This window comes from Eretmochelys imbricata, chromosome 1 (assembly GCF_965152235.1).
Source record: "Eretmochelys imbricata isolate rEreImb1 chromosome 1, rEreImb1.hap1, whole genome shotgun sequence".
Classification (NCBI taxonomy): domain Eukaryota; kingdom Metazoa; phylum Chordata; order Testudines; family Cheloniidae; genus Eretmochelys; species Eretmochelys imbricata.
This window is the reverse complement of record NC_135572.1, coordinates 119,744,800-119,764,490: the sequence shown is the minus strand read 5'-3', so window position 1 is coordinate 119,764,490 and position 19,691 is coordinate 119,744,800. Positions and strand designations below refer to the sequence as shown.

General features: G+C 39.9%; 1 protein-coding gene across 1 annotated transcript in view; it reads right to left on the bottom strand.

Annotated features, from left to right (window-relative positions):
- Positions 1 to 19,691, bottom strand: part of AFF3 (ALF transcription elongation factor 3) — a 465,059-nt gene that overhangs the window by 370,752 nt on the left and 74,616 nt on the right. The window contains exon 3 of the mRNA XM_077810373.1: positions 17,234 to 18,037. Coding sequence (XP_077666499.1) covers positions 17,234 to 18,037 — 804 coding nt within the window. The remainder of the gene's footprint in view (positions 1 to 17,233; positions 18,038 to 19,691) is intronic.

Genomic DNA, 19,691 nt, shown 5'->3' with positions numbered 1-19,691 from the left:
AAGCTTTGAAAACCAGTTTCATGACTGGCCAGGATATGGTATGAAAGTTCTGTTTGTTTCTCCTTGATGAACCCCCGCCCCCCCACCCCCCGGTTCACTCTACTTCCCTGTAAGCTAACCACCCTCCCCTCCTCCCTTCGATCACTGCTTGCAGAGGCAATAAAGTCATTGTTGCTTCACATTCATGCATTCTTTATTAATTCATCACACAAATAGGGGGATAACTGCCAAGGTAGCATGGGAGGGGTGGTGGAGGAGGGAAGGACAAGGCCACACAGCACTTTAAAAGTTTACAACTTTAAAACTTATTGAATGCCATTCTTCTGTTGCTTGGGCAATCCCCTGGGGTGGAGTGGCTGGAGGCCTCCCCACCACGTTCTTGGGCGTTTGGGTGAGGAGGCTATGGAACTTGGGGAGGAGGGCGGTTGGTTACACAGGGGCTATAGCGGCCGTCTGTGCTCCTGCTGCCTTTCCTGCAGCTCAACCATACACTGGAGCATATCAGTTTGATCCTCCAGCAGCCTCAGCATTGAATCCTGCCTCCTCTCATCACGCTGCCGCCACCTTTCAGCTTCAGCCCTCTCTTCAGCCCGCCACCTCTCCTCCCGGTTATTTTGTGCTTTCCTGCACTCTGACGTTGTCTGCCTCCACACATTCGTCTGTGCTCTGTCAGTGTGGGAGGACAGCATGAGCTCAGAGAACATTTCGTCGCAAGTGCGTTTTTTTCGCCTTCTAATCTTCGCTAGCCTCTGGAAAGGAGAAGATCCTGTGATCCTTGAAACACATGCAGCTGGTGGAGAAAAAAAGGACAGTGGTATTTAAAAAGACACATTTTATAGAACAAGGTGTACACTCTTACACGGTAAACCTTGCTGTTAACATTACATATGTAGCACGTGCTTTCGTTACAAGGTCGCATTTTGCCTCCCCTCCCCCCTCCCCGTGGCTAACAGCAGGGAACATTTCTGTTCAGCCACAGGCAAACAGCCCAGCAGGAATGGCACCTCTGAATGTCCCCTTAAGAAAAGCACCCTATTTCAACCAGGTGACCATGAATGATATCACTCTCCTGAGGATAACACAGAGAGATAAAGAACGGATGTTGTTTGAATGCCAGCAAACATACACTGTAATGCTTTGTTCTGCAATGATTCCCGACTACGTGGTACTGGCCTGGCATGGTAAAGCGTCCTACCATGGTGGCCGGATAAGGCTGCCCTCCCCAGAAACCTTTTGCAAAGGCTTTGGGAGTACATCCAGGAGAGCTTTATGGAGATATCCCTGGAGGATTTCCGCTCCATCCCCATACATGTTAACAGACTTTTCCAGTAGCTGTACTGGCCACAAATGCCAGGGCAAATTAATCATTAAATACGCTTGCTTTTAAACCATGTATACTATTTAAAAAGGTACACTCACCAGAGGTCCCTTCTCCACCTGGCGGGTCTGGGAGGCAGCCTTGGGTGGGTTCGGGAGGGACTGGCTCCAGGTCCAGGGTAAGAAAGAGTTCCTGGCTGTCAGGAAAACTGGTTTCTCCGCTTGCTTGCTGTGAGCTATCTACAACCTCATCATCATCATCTTCCTTGTCCCCAAAACCTGCTTCCGTGTTGCCTCCATCTCCATTGAAGGAGTCAAACAACACGGTTAGGGTAGTGGTGGCTGAACCCTCTAAAATGGCATGCAGCTCATCATAGAAGCAGCATGTTTGGGGCTCAGACCCAGAGCGGACATTTGCCTCCCTGGTTTTCTGGTAGGCTTGCCTCAGCTCCTTAAGTTTCATGAGGCACTGCTTCGAGTCCCTGTTATGGCCTCTGTCCTTCATGCCCTGGGAGATTTTGACAAATGTTTTGGCATTTCGAAAACCGGAATGGAGTTCTGATAGCACGGATTCCTCTCCCCATACAGCGATCAGATCCCGTACCTCCCGTTCGGTCCATGCTGGAGCTCTTTTGCGATTTTGGGACTCCATCATGGTCACCTCTGCTGATGAGCTCTGCACTCACCTGCAGCTTGCCACGCTGGCCAAACAAGAAATTAAATTCCAAAGTTTGTGGGCCTTTTCCTGTCTACCTGGCCAGTGCATCTGAGTTGAGAGTGCTGTCCAGAGCGGTCACAATGGAGCACTCTGGGATAGCTCCCAGAGGCCAATATCATCTAATTGCGTCCACAGTACCCCAAATTCGACCCGGCAAGGCCAATTTCAGCGCTAATCCCCCTGTCGGGGGTGAGGTAAGGAAATCGATTTTAAGAACCCTTAAGTTGAAAAAAAGGGCTTCGTCATGTTGACGGGTACAGGGTTAAATCGATTTAACGCTGCTAAATTCGACCTCAACTCCTAGTGTAGACCAGGGCTTAGTGAATCTTCAAAGATTTGTAGCACTAGTTTTAGTTGCACTTCCTGAGAGTCAACTCATCTCATGATCTTTACAGAGCAGTCATTAGCATATCTGAGAAATCCCCTTTCAGTGTATTTTACAGTCTCTTCTCTGTGTATTGAGGTAGTTTTATAAGTTATGTGCAGAGATATGCCATAATTCCTAATGTCATGTAAGTGTCATGAAATCACAAATATGGATTTATTTACTCAGGGTCAGTGAGGAAACTGGTTCTGAACAGGAAACCAGAAAACTTTAATTAAGACATACACAAGGTGATCAAGCCTCTAGGATTGGTCAGAAAACTCCTTTGATACTCTAAAAATATAACTTAAAGTTACCAGGTTAATAAAGTACAGCATTTCAAATGGATTTCTGAATTCAACTGCCATTTTCAGCAATTGATCTTGATACTGAGTTACTATTGCAAATATTGAATTTCTATCAGTAACAACCAGAATTATTATATCTTTTTTTTTTAAAATAAAAAAGTTTAAAAAATGAGGTGAGAATATTGTCTTCCCTCAAGCAATATTGTCTTGATCAAAAGAAGTTTTCACTATGTATAAAAATAACATTCATACATGTGCCCTGATCTTGCTCTCAGTTAAGTCAATGGCAAAATTCCCATTAATTTAAACAGGATCAGTGAATAACTCACATGGAAGAGGTAAACCAGGAGTGACATAACCACATGGGAACTGTCTCTGTCTCACTGACCTAAAGAGCTACTTTTATCAAGAAATATGGTGATAAAACAGCCATGAAGTCAAAGTGTAACATTATTTCTTTGCTTGTGCTTTTCTGTAATTTTCACTTTCAGGATAAAGGCTAGGGAAGAATTTTACATTATAATCTATTATTATGTAAATCTCTGTAACATAGAAGTTGGAGCATGGAACTTGGAGTTAACTCTGCTTGGTTTATTCCTCATTATGACACTTATATATGACCGTGGCAAAGTGACTGCCCCTGATAGTGACTAAGTTTACTTCTCGGTAAGTGGGATTAGTATCACCCATTTTAGAGTTATTCAGCATTAATTAATTCTTACACAGTACTTTGAGAGCCTCGGCTAAATGGTGTTAATAATAATAATACAACTGGTATATTTTATTTTGGTTTGTACAGATATCGGATATTATCATAGCTGGTCAAATAGCTGTAATATCTAATCAGAAAAGAATCGTGTATATTTCAGATAGAAAGCGAATGTGACCAAGTATATTGCACACTCTCTTGCATACCTATGGAAGCATTAGCAACGCTAATGCAGTCTGCCCAACAACTAAGGGACATAAACCAAGAAAGATAATTGTGTGCACAGCACTAATTTTTAAGGTCTCATGTGATAATATACAATATGTTTTAGAGAAAATCCAAAGATATTTGGCATGTAACTGTATAAACCTGTTTCACACCTGATTTGCTTTCAAGGAGCTTGCATCTACCGCCTATCCCCATTTTCGTTCATGTCATAATATAATTTATTTTGCGTGACTGAATGAGAATATGATTACGCTCCCAATGCATCACAGCTCATATCACACCTTCCTTTTATTCCCTGGCAAGAGGATGATTGTCATAGTCTGACTTTTTTAATAATTGTGAGACTATATGCTATATGGATTCAGTCTACACCAGTCACTTCTTGATTTATACAACAGCATCAAGTTATATGAAACATATATGGTATTTGCTATACAAAAAGGCTAAGAAATAGGTGACTGGCACATTATCCTTGGAATACAATGTAAACACTGCTATTGTGTTCCAAGTCTGTAGTTTGAAAGGTAAGGAATGTTGTAAAGATTTCACTTAAAGGTAAAAGTACAGCTCCTTTGTGTTTAACCCCTTAAACTTGCTTAATGTCAACCAAAACAGTCTCTTTTTCATACACTTCTCTAGGAGCCATAGCATACTCTCCTGTGGAAAACCTCATGAAAGAGGACACATTTCTTAGAAAAAACTGCAGCTTTGAAGCTCTGGAGTTTTTCAGGTGTGATGCTAGCTGGGGGACTGGGTTATCCTATGGCAGAAGCCAATGAGAAACAGAGGGAAGTAAGAACCTGGGGAGGCTGAGAGCAGCCTTCAGATTCATTCTTGTGTGAAAGGGGAAAAGTGTGCTTAAAATGTACTTCTGAAGATATCCCCAACACACAGGAGGGTTAAGGGTGGCAGGGAACTCTAAAGACCAGCTGCAGAGTGCCTGGAGCATTTTGCACACAGAAATCTGACTACAGCTGTGTGAATAACCGATTTTTTGGTTAGCTATTGAATACAATATTTATATATATATATATTTATTTTTCTGAGTTGACCCAAAACCAAAATATTTCTGCAAACTGGAAAAGGTGAAAAATTTTCATTGACAGGTTTCAGAGTAACAGCCGTGTTAGTCTGTATTCGCAAAAAGAAAAGGAGTACTTGTGGCACCTTAGAGACTAACCAATTTATTTGAGCATGAGCTTTCGTGAGCTACAGCTCACTTCATCAACCTGACGATTACTTTAGATAAGCTATTACCAGCAGGACAGTGGGGTGGGAGGAGGTATTGTTTCATATTCTCTGTGTATATATAAAGTCTGCTGCAGTTTCCACGGTATGCATCTGATGAAGTGAGCTGTAGCTCACGAAAGCTCATGCTCAAATAAATTGGTTAGTCTCTAAGGTGCCACAAGTACTCCTTTTCAATTTTCATTGAGTAACCCAAAATATTTCATTTTCAAGGGTTTTTTTGACGCTTTTAAAAAGAAAATGGAAGTAAATTCAAAATGAGAAGTCATTCTGAATAAAAAAATCAAAATGTTTCATTTTGAAAAATGAAATGTTTTGACTGTTTTCTGAAGTTTTAGTTTTTTTGATATTTTAACGAAACAGGTGATTTTGTCAAAAAAAATCACAACATGTTTTAGTCAACTCAAATGTGTATTTTTTATTTTATTTATTTATTACAATAAAATTTCACCCAGCTCTAATGCTTACACCATCATCAGTAATTTAGGTGGATTTCTCAGGCATAATTCCATGCTGTTCTCACCATATTATCCCACATACGGTTTCTTCCCTGCTCTACAGGTTAGCCCGGTGGATTAATACTGTTGTCTATCTTGGGCCTGGTTTATACTAGGAAATTAGGTTGGTATAACTATGCCTCTTAGGGGTGTGAAAAATTCATACCCCTGAGCAACACAGCTAAATAGATATAACTCCAGTGTAGACAGTGCTAGGTTGATGAGAGAATTGGTATGGCCCCTAAAGAATTCCCCCATCAACCTAGCTACCACCTCTCGAGGAAATGGATTACCTACACTGACAGGAGCTCCCCTCTCATCGGTGTAGGTAGCATCTTCCCTGAAGTGCTGCAGCTCCACTGCTGCAGTGTTTTAAGTGTAGATAATTCCCTAATATTTATTTATATGGCCCCAATTACCATAGTCTGAGTGCCTCATAATACCCCAGTTAGTAGGGAAGTAATATTATTCCCATTTTACAGATGGGGAATTGAGGCACAGAGAGTCTAATTGACTTTCCCATGGCCATACAGGAAATCTGTCACAGAGCAGTTAATTGAACCCAGGTCTCCCAGCTCCAGGCTAGCTCCCAAACTAGGGAACTATCCTTCTGCCCTGCTGTGACAGTTGCCTTCTGCTTACAGTGTGTTGGGGTTTTTTTTCACCTCTCACTTTCTTTCTCCCTCTCAAATTACTACCAGTTCCATGTCCTTTTTTCAGTGGTATGATTTGATTCTAGACTGGCACTTCTACAAGCTGAGAAATGAACTGGCTAATGTATTTCTTTGAGTCAATTTGTCCTCTAGGATGTAATTCAACCTTCAAGAGAAAAGAATATGAGTGCCAATCCATAGTTATTCTATTTATTTTAGCCAAATCTACTTTTTCTTAATTATAGGTTTTAGTCAGGCACAGTTGCTCAATCAGAAAACCCCTTTCTCTACCTGTTCTCATGATGTACAGTTCTATTTGCACAAACCTGCACCAACTGAATATCTGATTACGTTTGAATATCTAACATGTTGGAATATATAAGTGCAAAAATATATATTTTTTGGAGAGATGGTATTGTAGCTATTTGAACTGTAATAATAATCTCCAGTATGCACAAGAAAAAAATTCAACTACAACTTTAAAAAAAAATTACAATACAGAGATGCGGTTTTAAATTCTGTCACTTCTTGAACACGTGGTGGGTTACATGTGGATGTAAACAAGATATAATCTTTTCACTGCACCAATCTCCATTACAGCCATTTGCAGAAAATACAGAAGGATATGAATAGCAATTTTCACCAACAGATTGCTTCAGATAGAAAATGCTGGACCTCAACAATCTGGAATCTGTGGTTCTTCTCCACTTCCCTCATAGTTTCTACATTCATTTTCCCTCACAAGTAAACCTTGCTTAAATATTTAAAATCTGCTGTAAGAAATGAGTAACTGTAATAACTTGATCAGCAGGAATGGTGTCATATTTCTCACTGATAGAGCAATGTAGTGCAGCAGCATACAACATTGCCTCTTTGTTATTGGGAGGGGGGTTGGGAAAAGAAGCTAGTATGCTATTCCATACAATAACTTGAGCCTACAGCATCCTGCATTCTGTTTTTAACACATGAAATAATATGGTACCATATTTCAGTACATTAAATTGTTACACATATCAAATACAATTAAGAAATTTGGAATTGCATGAATACATCATGTACATACTTCTTTACAGATGCATTTTTCTTCAGACAGGCTGGTGCCTGCTTTAATTTGGAAGCTATCCATTTTCATACAAAGTTAACCAAGAGTGACAGGAAATCAGATGCCTACATTATTTATCTTTTCTGAACTTTTTTTTCCAATAAAAACCCCCCACCTGTTAATTGCTTTTCTGGGAAGCTATTTTGTAGCACCATAAGGATAGATCTTCTGTATTTTGAAACACTAAGGAAATGAAACTTTAAGGTGTGCAAGGTGAATATGGTGTGCAAATATTGGGGATGTTTTGTTTTCATTAACAGTAATTGAATGTGTGACCAACAGTAAATGGTCTTTGACTGCTGGATGCACTAACCATGACTATTGGAGATCTGACCTTTTTAACTCCATTTATCAAATGGCACACATTGGTCATTTCTTTGGTTGAAATTATCAGTGCTCTGTCCAGCCCTTCACATTTTCCGGCTCTTCAATCATATCTGACCCTAAGTGTCTCATACATTTAGAGACAGCAACTTCATGTCACTCTAATTAATTAAAGACTGAGAAAAGAAACTATAGACCAAGACAGGGACACCTTTTTTGTGGATAATTAAAAAAAATCCTAGGCCATCTTTAGGGCTTGCTCCTGCACAAACGGATGTGCGTATGAGTACAAGGTAAAGTGTATGAGTAGACTGGGATTATTATTATAATTACTGGGACAGAGGAACCCAGTCCTGCATGAATACGAGCACTGCTGTATCTGTCAAGTTATGTGGGCCTAGTATCAGGAGTAAGGCCTTACAGGATAGCATGTATCTAAGCGCTTCATTGACAAGATTAAGCTTGCACCTAAACTTGTCTCCTAAGATCTGGCATGCTCCACACACATCCATCCAACCTCTTTATTAAAATCCATGTTCTTAAGAGTCATAGAGCAGGTACAATGGGCACTTGAGAACTCTGCTCATTGGAGAGAATAATGCCCTGTGCTAAATCTTATTTGAGTCCACAAGTAGCCTTCACTTACATTACACTAAAGAGCAGCAACTTGTGGTTCCTGCTGTGTGCCCTGCAGGATCACAAGATCCAGAACTTTGTGTTAAATTTTAAAACATCCCAGTGCAGTTGCAGTAATTCAAAACAGTGAATGTTAACAGAGCAAATAAAAAGACATTTGAATATACAATTATCCTGTGAGACATATTTCATTAAGAAAGTTTATTAGATTGTATTTGGCAGTCAGGATTTGTTTTACATCCACCCATTATCATATTAAGCACTACAAACTGATTTTAAAAATCTACCAAATTTCTGTTTAATTAAAAAATGTTTTCAGTTCTAGAAATCTTAGTTCTTTTATTCACAATGTTATTATCTTAATATGCAGAGCTAAAGAAGCACTGCAATCCTGTATAACTGAACTCTATTCATGTATATGGTATTACCGCTAGAGATGATTCACAAAGCAAAAACATCCAGGTAATTTGTGGGGGAAAGATGGAATGCACTTTTTCCTAATAAAATACAGAATTCTGACATTCATTAAGCTCTCTTCCTCATCCTAAAAGTGGCAACCTTTCCAACTGATACCTATAGGAAAGATCAATTTTACTGACACGTGGAGTTGAGTAAAAGAGACCCTTGTTACAATGCTCAAAATATACATCTTTTATTAAATACAAAAAACAAACTTGGGAAAAACTGGCAAGAAGATGCATAAGTTAAGGAAGTCCCTTGAAAATCATAACTTATATATTACAGTTATCAGAGATTTTCCTACAGTGATTATCGTACTAGTCAAGATTAATGAGGAATAACAAGTAACTCACCATAGCAACCAATGTAGATTAGACACCATATGGAAAGAGATACATACAAAACATTTAGAATCAAAGCAATATAGTTCTTGATTTTTCAAAGATGTTAAATACGTTTGTGTAGCATTTTCCCCCACACAAGAAAAAATGGTTATTTGATACAAAAGGGAAATGAAACTGTTCTGCTGGGGATGGAAATAGTAAAAAGTAGAGAGCACTAAAATATATATCAAGTAAAAGCTTATACGACAAGGTCTCGTTCCTGCAAACACTGTCAGATGAGTAACTTTCTGCACTAGTCCCACTAAGTTCAGTGAGCCTGTGTACAGGTGTAAAGTTACTATATGCATCAGTGTTTGCAGGATCCTAGAAGAAGAATTCATAAAAGCCACCTTAGCTTACTTAATCAAACAACGATTATCCATAAAACAGACTTAGCACATTTGGTTCACCCTATGTTTGTTTGAGACTTTCAGCACTACTCGCCCATTCCTTCTTTGGAACCTGTATTATTGCATTCCCCTAAGTAAAAACACAAAACTCTATACACCCCCCACACATGCACTCAAAGAACTTAAATAAACCAATGACTGTTCCAGATCACTGAGCAATGTTTTGTGTATTTGTTGTTGATTAATTCTTATTGAGAGAAAATATCCTTTACTTGTGAAAAGTCATGTTTAATGTTACACAGTCTAATTGCACTCTTGCTCTATTCCTGATGCATGTAGCTTGCTAAACTCCGTCTCATTAATATCTGGGAAAGAAAAGATTTGCAACTAGCTCCTACGACTCATAGGGTTGCCAACCCTCCAGGATAGTCCTGGAGTCTCCAGGAGTTAAAGTTTAATCCTTAATTAAAGATTATGTCATGTGATGAAACTTCCAGGAATATGTCCAACCAAAACTGGCAACACTAACTACTAATAGTATGGTACTCAAGTTCTGTGGTTGTAGAATGGCTTCCCAAACACTGCAGCATTTCTGTTTACTTTATAACAGCACTTTACTGTTGTAAAACTGACAACTGTTACAAAACTCACACCACACTTAATTCCATTACATAACAGAACCAAACTTCCAACCTCTTTTGGCAAATCTTAACTCATCTCAAAAGAATTACTGACTTATCGTTAATGTGTCCACATTAGTTGGATCCAAAAAACACTTTCAACTGCTCATCTGTTTTTTGTTCCTGCCTGTACGAGACATAATTCTACACATCAGGCTTTGGAGGAGAAAAACTTTGGTTCATTTCCCTAGCCCGCCAGTTGCCTGGACTCTATAGTGGCACTGAAGAAGAGAGCACTGTTCTACTGTTTCCCTGAAGTTAGCACTGACAAAGAGAATCAGAGCTCCTGAATGAAACTGCAGACCTTTGCGATGATGCAGAGTATCTTCCATTTTCTTGACTGATATGCAGTCTTTATGGTAGGTTTCAGAGTAACAGCCGTGTTAGTCTGTATTCGCAAAAATAAAAGGAGTACTTGTGGCACCTTAGAGACTAACCAATTTATTTGAGCATAAGCTTTCGTGAGCTACAGCTCACTTCATCGGATGCAGTTTCCACGGTATGCATCCAATGAAGTGAGCTGTAGCTCACGAAAGCTCATGCTCAAATAAATTGGTTAGTCTCTAAGTCTTTATGGTGACAGCACAAGTATTGATTATGACAATTTTTCCCATCTACTGTGGAATGGAGTTTCTACTTGTAAGAACCTGCCAGACTAGAAGCTGGGACCATGGGGGTTCTGGACCACTGACACCTCCACATCACCACAGGAGGCTTGGGCTAAGCTCATGTGGGAAGACGCTGTGAGGCTAGGCTCGACAGGAAGTACCACCAAGGAGCACCTGAGTGGCAGTTCTTCACAGCCCACTGATTGGCTGGCGCCAGCACTTAAACCAGGAAGCCATGACAGGGCTGAGCAATAAAACAGACTACCTGCCTGTCTCTGCTTGAGACCCTGCGTGTAAGAGACCCCAGACTACGGCCTCCAACTCTGCCTGTCTTCTGACACCTGACTTTTGGTTTTCCCTCTGGCCTGTCTCAGACTCTGACTTCTTGTACCCAACCCGGCCTGATACCCACTTTGACCACTAGGCCTGAATTGCCTATGTCCCAGTCATGACATTCCTGCTAAATGAGATGAAGCCACATTTAGTTTTCACACATGAATGTCTACTGCAGCGGGGGTTCTCAAACTTCATTGCACTGTGATCCCCTTCTGACAACAAAAATTACTACACGACCCCACGAGGGGGGACCAAAACCTGAGCCCCACCGCCCTGGGCCAGGGAGGAGGGCAAAGCCAAAACCCAGGGTCTTCAGCCGTAGGAAAGGGGCCTGTAACCGGATACCCGCCACCCAGGGCTGAAGCCAAAGCCTGAGCCCTGCTACATAGGGCTGAAGCCCTCGGGCTTTGGCCCCAGGCAGTAGGGCTCAGGCTTCAGTGCTGGGTGGTGGGGCTCAGGCTTCAGCCCCGGGTCTCCAGCAAGTCTAACACCAGTCCTGGCGACCCCATTAAAATGGGGTTGCGACCCACCTTGGGGTCCTGACCCACAGTTTGAGAACCGCTGGTCTACTGTTTAATTTTTGGTTGTTAAGGGTTTTTGTTATTCCAACATCCTTGAATAAAACTGACTGAGAAAAAATTGTCCCTAATGACATCCATAACTATCATGCACCATTGAAGAATGGTGGCTAGTGCCTGCTGCCAGACACTGCTGAGACTACAACTGGGAGAATAATGGATGCTTCAGTTCACTGGCAATTCCAAAACAAATCAGAAAAAAAATTGGGTTGAACTAAATATTTAGTTTGACATGAAACTAAACATTTTGTTTCGATTTGGAGCATTTGTTAATGTTATTAAAAATAAAATGGAAGAAAATTTCAAAACACAAAATGTCATTTTGAACCAAAAAAATCACGGAAACGGCCATGCCGGGTCAGTATCGTGTCTTCTGACAGTGGTTAGTGCCAGGTGCTTCAGAGGGAATGAACAGGATAGTTGATCATGAACAGAACAAGTAATCCAACCAAAATCTTTTGTTTCAAAAAAGGTCAAAGGAAACATTTCAATTTTTTCAGAAATTTGTTTTTGGAAACAAATTTAACAAAACTGACACAAATTCATAAAATATCTTGGTGTCAATGCATCTGCATTTTGCCAAAAAATATTTCCAGCAAAAAAATTTCACACAGCTCTAAATGCAGCAAGTAATTACTTCAATATGGCCAATCACAGTGAGTTTCTTACCCAGGCAAACTCCCATTGATTTCAACAGGAGTTTGCCTGAGTAAGGACTGAGGAAGAATGGAATAAGGAACTCCACATGTAGTGCATTAGGCATAACTTTTGCAGAAATTGTGTAAGCACCTTATAAAGAATAAAAAAGTGTCCCAAATATGCTCTTATCTAAATTTCATATAAATATGTTCACATATTTGACAAAAAACTGCTTTACACCATTAGACTAGTAGTCACTTCTCATTCTCAAATTCCTGGATTTTCTTTCAGAGTAACAGCCATGTTAGTCTGTATTCGCAAAAAGAAAAGGAGTACTTGTGGCACCGTAGAGACTAACCAATTTATTTGAGCATAAGCTTTCATGCGCTACAGCTCACTTCATCCAATGAAGTGAGCTGTAGCTCACGAAAGCTTATGCTCAAATAAATTGGTTAGTCGCTAAGGTGCCACGAGTACTCCTTTTCTTTCTGGATTTTCTTGTTTCACTCTACTAAGCAAAGCAGAATTATCAGAGGACATTGCATATTTTAAACTCGTGTGTTTCCAGCAATAATAATAAAAACATATAGACTACAATATTGTATTTAAAAACACAATTCAAATACAAAGGCTTACTTGCCATCTCGGTTTTTATGTTTCTGTTTCTAGCATAAAATTTTTTTAGAAATAAGAGGCATTTGCTTTCTTGCTCATTTTCCTCTATAATATGGTATCACATTTCTCTGTACTTCTACTCAGTACATTAGGTTTTTATCTACAGTAATATAATTCACAAATAATTTACAGTAAAATTCAAAATGTGAAACAGAAGTACTTGAGATGAGAGACCATTGTTTATGCACAGCAATATCATAATTTTTGAAAGGACCAAGAGGTCGGGTATGGCTTCTGATTAATACTGATGAACCTGATTCCTAAAGACTAATATCCCGAATGGGAAACTGATACCTTTACGCATGCAGTCTATCCAAGGTATTCTCATTAAAACAATTTTTTAAATGTTATAAGCTTCACTTTGTGTCAAGATATTGAAGGCTTTCCATATCTGATTAAAATATTAAATGAGGTATTGGGCTACATTAAAAATCAACCTTTTTCACATATTGAAAAGTAATGGTCTATAATTTTTATTAAAGTGCTTTTATTTCCAGTTAATGATAATTGTACCACAGCCAACTTTGTGGCCTGTTCAACTGAAAACCTCCAGGGATATCCCAAAGAAGAGATTGTACAACAGAAGAGACACTTTGTATAACATTGCTTCCTATTTTGTATTTTTTACATTTGATCCTAACTTTGACTGTTTTATTTTCTGTTTATTTTTCTAGCTGATGGGTCCTACAAACTGGTAAATGTGCAAGCAAGAGCACAGTTGTTAGATCTACCAGCAGACTTGGGACACAGCAGTACTGCCAAACTCGAGCATTCAAAAAAGTATGACTCAGACCTCAAAAATTGAGAAGATTGCTTACACACCATGAGATTTTAAAAAATTAAATAACTCACATTGTTTTTCATCTTTTCTGTTTTTTCACCTTTGGAGGATGCCCATACTCAACTTGTGAACAGTCACTTCAAATTCAAATAAACCCTCAAATGCCCACAAAAAAATGTTGTCCTCACTGTTCTCTCTGAGAAGATGGACTCTATTCAATTTTACCCCCTGGGATGCAGGGAACTACCATTCCATTTCTATTTCCCTCCATAACTGGACAGGCTAGACAGCTGCCCAGTTCACGGTCCGACAGGCTCCCACCTACCTCCCTACATTCACTCGGCTCCCTTATTTCCCTTCCTTTTCCCTCACAGTCTTCTACCTTTCACGCTCTTCCTACCTGCCACATTTCCCTGTGACCCCTCAATTTCCTCCTGACACCATTTCCCCTGCATGCCCTCTCAGGCCTTATGTAGGCTAGAGTAAAAAGTGTGTTAGAATGGATTACCTAACATGTTTAAACTAACAAGTTTTAAGAATCTAGTATAGACAAAGCAGTGTGTATTCTTTAACATGTTCTAAACTGATCAACTTAAATTCCGTAGGCTTTAAAACTAGATCAATTTATCACATGTTAAAGAATACACTGCTTTTTCTGCACTACTCTCTTAAAACATCTGGTAAGAATGCATTACTTAACAACCTACAACATCACACCTTTTATGCTAGCCTAGACAAGGCCTTAGTCTGCCTCTTGCTCTCGATACTTCCCTGTGCCAATCCTTCGCCTCTGTTCTGCTCTTCATATACCTCTGCATGCACTCAGTGTGCCTTCTGCTGCACACATTTCCTTGTCCCCTCATAGTTTCCTGCTCTATTTCTTAAACACATTCCTCTTCCCAGTTTCCCTCACAGCCTCATTTCTGGCCCCTGCCAGGCACTCTCACATGGTGACTAAGGGATTGCCATCTCCTGAGAACAGCCTGACTTCAGCCCCATTGGAGAGAATTGGAGCCTCATTTTCCTCTGCAAAGGGTAAAGGGACATGATGGTTATTGTGCTGAGGGCACATATAACTTCAGTCCTATTGACAGTAATGGGAGATGGTGGCCATTTTGGGTAGAGGGCAAAACTTTGCAATATTGAAAGCAGAAATAAAAAAATCACTGAGACTCTTAAAACCCCCCAAATATCTTGAGACATTTGATAAAATTGCAAGAGCTTGAAATATTGAAACAGAAAAAAAGAAGGGATTACAGTTTAGATCTGATAAGTAGTATGCATGCAGGATGCATGAGGCAAGACACTACAGACCAGAGCCCCAGGACTCGGAGCTATTTTTGGTTGAATAGCCTATCAGCTTTGGTTAATACGCCTCCCTGCAGTGACACCCAGGTGCAGAGAATTTCTCTGCACTGTTTGTGATGGAAAATTCTAGCATACAATAAAGCAAAACGCACGTGAATAATATTTAAACCCACAAACCCGTAGCTTTAGGTCACATGAAATGGCCATACCATCTTTTCAATATTTTGAGTCCATCTCAAAACCCTAACACAGATCTCTGTAATACCCCACTAGACATTTTCCTCCAGCTCAATATATCAGAATTTTTAAATTTTTAACAGTGTTTTGGACATTTATCAGACCACCAGTGCCTCTAACCAGCTAATTTGATTTCAACTAAAATTTCATGTGACATGGTATCAAATTACTAAATTTCAAGTATATTACATCTTATCCCGCTCACACACTAATTTTGTAATTCTATACATTGGACAGTTAATTACCAGAATCATTCCAGTAAATTTCCATAATGCCTGCTGGATCACAGACTGCATAATTTAGTATCTGTTCTTTGAACAGAGTGAGGAAAGGATGGACAATATATATATAATTAGATGTAGCTTCACTGGATGCTAGGCAGGTGAAAATGAGAATACAGGTTAAAAATCCCGAAGCCAAAACTGAAATTTGAAACAAGCAAGTGACTCTTTACTGGCACCTCTGTAAATCTATCTTAAGGAGAAAATTTGAAAGAGCCAGACAAGGCATATGCTTCTGTTATTCCTCGAACACCCCCTCATTTGGGTATCCAAGCATGTGTTTGCACCAGAAAATCAGGGAATGACATGACTAAATGGACAGCAGCACATGCCATGACCTGAACTTCTATCCATAAACACAGGAGTTTGTGAGTGCAAAGATATTTCGTGTGGTCGACCCACTCCAGGGGCTCTTGAAAATTTGACTCGAGTCTAAATCGATCACTTTTCAAGGCCAACAAACCACTTCACTTTTGCTTTGAATTGGTGGATAATTCACTTAGAGAAAATAATCATGTGGTTTGGAATGCCTAAGTAGGCTGAGACAATGCCATTGCTTTCATAGAGATTTGGTTTCCTAAAAATTAAAGTGGCATACAGCAGGCATCCCAATTTTTGAAGAATAGGCCTTTTAGAATCCCAGTGAGAAGGCAACAAACCAAGGGAGACCCTAAAAGCATTCATTGTCCAACATGAGAGAGAGAAAAATTAAGACAGCTAAATAAACACCATACCTTTAAATAAGAGTAACAAGGTCACTATCTCTACTCTGATGTAGTCCTAGCCATTCAGGCCAAACAGAGAAAATACGCCAGATTTATAAGTGGTGTATATTGGCATAGCTCCACTGAGTTTCAGATTACACCAGCTGAGGATGTGAAATTAGCAAAAGAGGCCTCTGATTTTACCCTGGCAAACTTAAATACAATATGAAAAAAACCCACACATGGTCTGCCAATTATTTTTTTTTAAACACAAAAGAAAAAAAAAAATCGAGAAAATCACAGGATGTGGTACTGATCAAGCACAGTGTTCTGATGGGGACAATGACAAAATTTGAAATTTCCCCAAAACAAAGGATAAGTCTAACACATAGAACAGATAACAGAAATGTTGCCTGTAAGCTTGATTGTTTGTTGCAAATGGTCAAGTTTGTATGTTAATTGGTTTTCTATAACAGAATGACTCTGGAGGAAATATATCATGTATTTTTGTCTTAAATCGCTTTATAAATCATTTTGAAACTGAGACAATTGCTATGAAAGCTAAATATATGAATAGCCAGTACCATTATTAATCTCTCATCTGTGTTATAATAATAACATTGATTATATAAGTTATTTACATGGTGTAGCTGTTTTGACATTGCAGAGGCCTGTGGAACTATTCCTCACCATCTGTCATAGCTCAATGAATGTCAAAGGGAGAAATCCATTAAAATATGGCAAAATCTAGAAGTAATATGCAGGATTCTTGAACAAGTAAATGAAATTTTATGTCACTATGGTTTCCTCCAGAACTTAGGCTTAGATAGCCAGAGAAATTTCTAGTGATTAATATGCCTTAATTTATGTTAACTGAACATTTGCATCTGTACAATGTGTTTCAGTTCTGAAGACAACTAAGCCTTTACCTCAGATACCTTTTTGATGCAACTATTCAGTTACTATTTGCAGTGTATGCCATTCCAATTTTAAACAAACAAAAGGCTTTAAGCAAAACAAATATATAAAAATGTTTAAAAAGAGGTGCACCTTGCAAAGTTTAAATACCAGTTTATTTGGCAATGTCATGAAATATTTAAAAATGCTTACCTCTTCTTGCTTGGGAGTGCTAAATATTGCCATCTTGGTCTTGGCCATAGCTGGGTCAGGCTTATTAGAAGGTACTCCCCTATATGATGTACAGTGCTTGTTAGCTTCTGCTGATAACTTTAGCTTTGGAGAATCATCAGGAGCCTGATCTTGACCATCCATTGGTCTTACATAAGCCGTTGGTTTCTGTTGAACTATATTAGGCTTTGAAGCTAGTGAAGGAGGGAAGTTCTGAACACAGTGCCCACTGCTGTGTTTTGCTGGCCTTTCTTGAGCCTGAGAGCCTACTTCTACACTGCAATTTAGTTTTGACTGCTGTTGTGCTTTGCTGACACTGTCTCCAAGCACGGATCTTAAAGTACCTTGTTGTGCTGCACTGACAGATGACGATGTGGGACTCGATGCAAAGTGTTTAAGCTTTTCCAGACCAGTTTTTTGGTTAGCCATTTTGAAGTCACTATTGTGTGACTCAAGCAATCTGTGCCCATGCTTGCTTGCCCTCTGCTGGCCATCAGAAGCATTTTGCCCAGCTTTCTGCCAACCCATTGTGGGGCTCTTGCTTTGCTGACCAGATAGAGCTGCTGGTATGGATGATGAAGTGCTGCAGATGGAAGGCTGAGGCTGTGGTCTTGAATCTGCAATGAAATGTTCATCAGTTTTGTTCACAGGTGCCTGTGGAATCCCAGGTTTTGGAACTCCAACAAGATGACTCTGGTTGGATCGATCTGTCAATAAGTCCTTCATTTCATCATAGTTACCTAATGTATTCTGGATACGATTTGAGAGCTCATCCCCCTTGTTAGTCTGCAAAACAAAACAAAACAAAAATCAAACAAACATTCTGTAACAATTAAAGTAAAAGAAAACAATACCATTCATTCTTCACTCCTTACTGAAGCAGCACTGCCTTATATAGTAACACAGTTGAGGAATGAGATCAAAAATCCTTATTGTCTCTGAAGACACTTGTCAACATCTTAAATCTACCCTGAACTGGAAAAGCTGTAAAGGGCCTCAGAGTATATAAAAAAGAAATCTACCACTGGTATCACACTGTCGTTAAAATATATTACCTGGAAACTAGAAAATTTATTATTGCGGCTATGCAGAATGATTTGAATTAAATCTGGTCATAATAAAGACATTTCCTTTGTTGGGAGCCAAGTACTGAATTGAGGCCTACAAGGTGCTTAGGCAGCAGCCTTAGCTACTGCACCACAGCAATGCACTGGTGTGCTGCCTCTGACCAACAGCCTTAGTACTGAAGCCCTATAGGCCTACAGCACCCAGTCCCCTGATTAGATGGACAGGCAGCACTTTCATTGAGTAACTGGACTATATAAATGCCTGAACAGGAAGACGAAGCTGACTGAACCCCAGACCACTCCCCAGTCTACCTTGCCTTGCTGCTTCACCTGACCCTACCTTATTGCCTCATCCAACCTCACCTCCCCAACCCACTAACCTGGCCCCTCGGATTGAGTCTTCCGGCTACTGACCCCTTCAAGAACTCTGACCATGGCCCCAGACAGCCTCTGATATGGACTGACCCACTGGCTGCCTGACCATCTGCACATACATTACTGCTCTGGACTATCCCCTGGCCCATCTGGCACTAAATCCTTGTAGTCCACAGCAAGCTTCCTCTTTAAGACATGGGTCAGGTTTCAGCCATGAATGAAAATACTACATTCTTGATTTCCTCCAGTATGCATTCTTTACAGAAATGTACACATAGCAGAAAAGGGAGGCAATACAATAGCTTAAGAAAGTACTGAATTCACCAGTCAGCCTACTGCATATTCTGAGCTGACCCTAATATCTACAAGGGTCCCATCAAAGTGAGCTAATGGGACATGGGAAAAATATTACTGACTTGTGATTCTACTTCTCTGAAAAGATCATTTCTGACAGAATTCTCACTCCTGGGTCTTAGCTAGGGTGACCAGACAGCAAATGTGAAAAATCGGGACGGGGGTAGAGTGGTAATAGGAACCTATATAAGACAAAGACCCCAAAATTGAGACTGTCCCTATAAAATCAGGACATCTGGTCACCCTAGTCTTAGCTCTTTTGCAAAAAAACAGGAAGTTCTTAACATTTTTTGGCAGTGGTAGAGAGATGGAATACAAGCAAGTTGCATTTTCCATCCTCCCAAGGGTGGAATGTGCTATCATCTGAGCTTAGCCACTGTCTTCGAGCAGGAGGCAAAAGCTCCCCAAAGAAAGAAGACAATCATAAAAATAATTGAAAACTATTGTCTCACGAAGTTAATTGTAAACAAAGGTGTAAACATTAACATGACCACCTCACAGATTCTTCCAAACTCTGCAGAGAAGCAGGTGTTTGAGTGAGAATCCTGTCAGGCTACCTTTACAGAAACAGGATTAGAGGTCAGTAATTTTCTGCCTTTCCTCCACCAGTGGTGAAATCCTGATCCCACTGAAGTCAATGGCAA